At 40.0% G+C, this 5,131-nt stretch overlaps 1 protein-coding gene across 2 annotated transcripts in view; it reads left to right on the forward strand.

Moving 5' to 3' along the window:
- Window positions 1-5,131, forward strand: part of LOC107590144 (transcription factor EB-like) — a 24,064-nt gene that overhangs the window by 16,587 nt on the left and 2,346 nt on the right. The window contains exons 7-10 of one of the 2 annotated variants that reach the window (XM_016278749.1): window positions 2,500-2,617; window positions 3,178-3,234; window positions 3,759-3,834; window positions 3,954-4,101. In XM_016278749.1, coding sequence (XP_016134235.1) covers window positions 2,500-2,617; window positions 3,178-3,234; window positions 3,759-3,834; window positions 3,954-4,101 — 399 coding nt within the window. The remainder of the gene's footprint in view (window positions 1-2,499; window positions 2,618-3,177; window positions 3,235-3,758; window positions 3,835-3,953; window positions 4,102-5,131) is intronic. The other variant, XM_016278750.1, reaches the window with a different exon arrangement.

The raw sequence follows: 5,131 nt of genomic DNA on the forward strand, positions 1-5,131 counted from the left end.
AACGCAGTAATATCGTGGGGGGCTGAATTTCGAGGCCAAACATAACGGGGGGGGGGGGGGACATACTGAAGTCAATTTTAAGTAAATTTTAATTGACTTAAAATTGTGGCCTGATTCACTCAAGGAAAGACTTGGGAATCAGGAAAGTGGGAGCACTGTGCTTTGTATTTAAAGTAACTGCCCGACATTAACAATTAAGCCGCTCTCAGTTAGAGTTCAACTTGTTTACGAGGCATTTCGTGAAGGTGGGGAAGCAGGGGGGAGGTTTGGGAGAGAGAGAAGGCTGGAGAGGGGAGGCTGAAAGTCCAGATAGGGGAAAGTTCAGTGTTTAGTTGTTAAGGGAAAGTAGAAGAGAGAAGGTCCTGGTGCAGCTCAGGTTAGTCTCTCCGGGGAGGTCGAGGGTGAACGGCAAGGGTGTGCAGCTATGAGAGATTCAGAGGCCAATATGAAAGACACAAATAAAACTTATGCCATCGTAGAGGTTATCGATGGAGAGAAGATTCAGCTGGTAAGGCCCATCACTCTCCTTCTTTCAGACTGATATTGGGTAGGAAGTGAGGTGGGAGGGGGGTTGTTTAGTCTTGCACTCTGTGCGTTATATTCCTGGAAACTAGAGCGACTAGAAAGAAAGAGCACATGCCTTGGGCACTTTAAGGACACCGGTAACCTTGCCACACACATTTAGCCTTAGGCTTGTAGCATGCATTGCTCGTTGTTTATGGCTGTTGTTTATGTGGACCTGCAGGAGAGCAACTGAGTACAACTGTTTCAACTGTTAAAGGCATAGTTCACTCATAAATGAAAATTCTGTCATCATTTACTCACCCAAATGGCATTCCAAGCCTGTCCACACAATGGAAGTCAGCGGGGTTCAAAGTTGTTTTGGAACCCACTGATTTTCATTGTATAGAAAAAAAGTATGTCTGTTGTCTTCAAATTATGTGTTCCACAAAAGGAAGACAAGTAATTGATGATAGAGTTTTCATTTATTAGATAGCATAGGTCCTTGTTGTTGTTGTTATAGTTCAATTATATTGCCTTTTTTAATAGTATTGATTTTACAGTATGGAGTGGGTGCATCCGATTGATCAGCGTTCTTGGGGATCGTTTTCCATTGTAATGATTGATCTTTGGTTCCAGACTCTCTGATTTGGTCTCCTGCATATAGGAATCATCATGCATAAGTAAATGCTGCTGTTGTTTTGCCAGAAACATATTTACCTGAATTAGTCATGTATGTTGCAATTTTTCCCTACCAACTTTTCTGTATGCAAAGGTTTTCATTGATAAATGGCCTTATTAAGCTTATCCACGGAACAATGAAATCCCTAATCCGTGTAGATTTGTAATACGGCCATTAAAAAATGCAAATGGTAACGAATAATCTCAGATTCTATGTATATAAGAGACATCGGCCACTTTGCTCAATATTTAATGTGCAAACTATATTTTTTCAGAGGGACATTAGGGATTTTAAAGGTCAGAAGAGACATGGGGGTTCAGACTCCTAATGAGGCTGCTAAGGCCGCCTCTGACCCTGTTGACCATGTCACTCCTTTGATCACTGTTTCTTTGATCAGTGATTAAAGCCTCTAGCGATGGAATTCCCAAAACCAATAGGGCGTCAGACACTTTGCATTGTGCATACACGTATTTTGAATCATCGCCATTGTTTGTCGGGAAGCGGTGTTCACACCCTCACACCCTCACACCCTCTCTTATACACTTTCCTCTTTGTTTATCACATTTGAAATGCTTAAAGAGCCGTTTCTGTTTTCTCAATGTGTCAGTACGGCCTGCTTCACTGAAGTTTTGAAAAACACAAGGTGTACGGTGATGACAGACATGCGTTTGACCAGAAATAACGACTTCACTTTGCATAACAGGCTTCCCTCTCAGACTTTTTACTGTTGATTTGTGTTTGTTTGGATTCGTGCTTCACAGTAGCCTCTGTGATAAGGTATCTGAGCTGCCACGACTCATTAGGAGCTCAGAGCCAGCTTGCTTACAATTATACTAAGACACTAAGATGGAATAAAAGATACAACTGGTATAAAACCATAAAGACTTAGATAAGAAAGAACATAGTCAATCATTTCTCTCACCCAGAAGCAATAGCCGAGTGTGATATTTTTTGTGTTTTATCTCCGGTATCTCTAGCGTTTATGGCTTTGCTTTAGAGATAAGCTCAGTGTTTATTGGGTATCTAGTGATTGTGATAATTTACCAGGGTTACACTGAATATAGCTTCATAAAAATGCCATTTGCAAGACAAACTAGTTGTATCTTGTCCAGCAATGAAAGCAGTTTAGATTGCAGTAAGGACATGCAGCAGTAGTCTTCTAATACAGAGTAATTTGTTGGTCTGAATAGTGGAAAATTCACTGTGCTCATGATGTTGTTATGTAATGCCAAGGAAATTTTGTCTATGTAACATTAAATGCTGTTGATGTCTTCCAACTCACCAAGACTCGCGTATATATCTTTTGTGCACTATAGCTTCCACTGTCCAGCAGCCATTTGGATGTGTACATGGGGCCAGGTATGTCCGGTTCAGGTATCGCCATGACCAGCAACTCCTGCCCTGCCAACCTGGCCATCAAGAGAGAGCTGTCAGGTAGAGTCATACAAACCGGAGTACTGCTGCACATACAAACACTATTTAAATGCATCTTATATTTATTAATGGTATATAACATGAAAAACACATTTAGAGTATCTAAATGTTTACTTGCTAATGTATACCCATTAACAGTGTTTGTATTTTAAGTGATATGACTGACATGAATTATGAGAAGCAAACCTGACATCAGTGTCACAAGGAAAATTGCTGAGAAAGTTAGATCATACTTAAAAATGTCAGTGTTGTTTTTATGGTTTATATCTAGAGAAACCGTATGCACAGTTTTATTATAATGTGTTGACATACTAACCTAATAAAAACAACAGTAAATTGAGCAGAGCCTACTGTAAACAACATTGCTTTACAATTGTAAGACATGAGAGAAACATTATTACAGAACTCTGCTGGATAAAATGTAAGCAAAGTTTCACCGTTCCAAGGAAATGTCCCTGATTGCCACTATTACAAAAATCTGAAATTTAGCATTTGCATGTATTGCAAAACATGTTGATCATATTAGTTGATTGACAGTACTGCCTTCTGTTTTTGGCAAGATGCTGAAGCTCGTGCAGTGGCTAAAGAGAGGCAGAAGAAAGACAACCATAACCTGAGTGAGTATGCGCTTTCCCCCCTCATTTCTTTCAGTTTATAACCGTTCACAGTTTAAAGTACACTTGCTCTGCTAGTGCCCTGCCATTGACACCCCCTGTCACCACCACCTCCGGGCAAATTTAGCTGACAGTGCACTACACTTTGGTCTATCGTTAACTCGGACAGATCCTGCTGCCGTAGCATTAAAATGTAATTGCCTGTGACATTTCACAAGTATTGGAGTTGTACAATAAGACAGTAATTCTGCAAAGCTTTGCTAAGCTTGGCCTGTTCCCAAATACTTTGGGTTAAGATGGTATATAGTGCCATATCCTGATCATCATAAACAATTTACACGCAGAGACAGTACGGGCTACCTCATTTCCCATCATTATTGAAAGATTGAGTCAGAAAACAAATTTTAAAAAAGCATAATGGTCAAGGTCAGACAAAAAGGAAGCAATCATGCGGCAGAATTGAAAGTCCACTAATACTACTAATCGTTAGTATAACCATACTAACAACCTCTTTTTTTATTCTTTAGTTGAAAAGAGGAGAAGGTTTAACATCAATGATCGAATTAAGGAGCTGGGCACCATGATCCCCAAAGCCAATGACCTGTAAGTTTTTGTTGTAAATTATTTCATTTAATTCTGGCCAGATGTGACTTTTGCAGGACAGTTCTGTTTAGAGACATTCATTGATAAACACTTCACCATCTGGAACATCTTGTGTTCAGGGATGTGCGCTGGAATAAAGGCACTATTCTAAGGGCCTCTGTGGAGTATATTAAACGCATGCAGAAGGACATCCAGAGAACCCGAGATGTGGAGAACAACTTCAGGAGGATGGAGATGGCCAACAAACAGATGTGGCTCCGTATTCAGGTGAACATTCATTCAGCATTTACGTGACAGCCATTATCACAAAATAAAACCTAAGGCTTAAAGCATCCGCTAAGAATAATAGTCTGTTACAGCCTGGAAAACAGTTGACCTAGCAACAAGATGATCATTTAACATGTCTTTAGTGTAAGGCTTTTCTCCCTTGTCTTCTTAGCTCTTTCTATTTTGTTTTCATGTTTATGCAAGTTTGCAAAAAAAAGTTTATTCAGCAAGGATGCGTTAAATTCATCAAAAGTGACAGTAAAGACATTTATAATGTTACAAAAGATTTCTATTTCAAATAAATGCTGTTCTGTCATGACTGCTCTCGGAGGGATTGGCATGGTAATGTACATGACAATGTTAATGTATTTGGTTTTGGCGGAATAGATCTGTTACGCTGCTGCTGCTGCTGCAGATCAAGTACCGATACTTGCTACTGCCAATACTCCACAACATGCTGCTGCAAAATATAACATACATGATAGCATACCCCCATATAGCATACATAAATCACCTCATAGCAGATCTATACAGGTGGAGCTGGGGAAGGTGGAGGGTTTCTGAAGCATGCTGCAAACTGCTACTGCAAGCACTAGTCATATATTTTAATGTTGAGCAGCGAGCTCATTGGCTACCGATACAGGAGAGAACCAATCAGCTGTGCCATGTGATGATGTCAATAGGTCAGATTGAGTTAAACCTATCAGACTGCGCCATCGTGGAGCTGGGGAAGGTGGAGGGTTTCTGAAGCATGCTGCAAACTGCTGCTGCAAGCACTAGTCATATATTTTAATGCATAATAATTTAGCAGCGAGCTCATTGGCTACCGATACAGGAGAGAACCAATCAGCTGTGCCATGTGATGATGTCAATAGGTCAGATTGAGTTAAACCTATCAGACTGCGCCATCTAGAGTTTCATGCCAGAACTCTGTATTTCTTTTGAACTTCCTGTTCATCAGGAAATACTGAAAAAAAAAAAATATTAAGCAGCACAACTGCTTTCAACATTGATAATAATAAGAAAAGTT

The sequence above is a fragment of the Sinocyclocheilus grahami genome, unplaced genomic scaffold (assembly GCF_001515645.1).
Source record: "Sinocyclocheilus grahami isolate Dianchi unplaced genomic scaffold, SAMN03320097.WGS_v1.1 scaffold125.1, whole genome shotgun sequence".
NCBI classification, from domain to species: domain Eukaryota; kingdom Metazoa; phylum Chordata; class Actinopteri; order Cypriniformes; family Cyprinidae; genus Sinocyclocheilus; species Sinocyclocheilus grahami.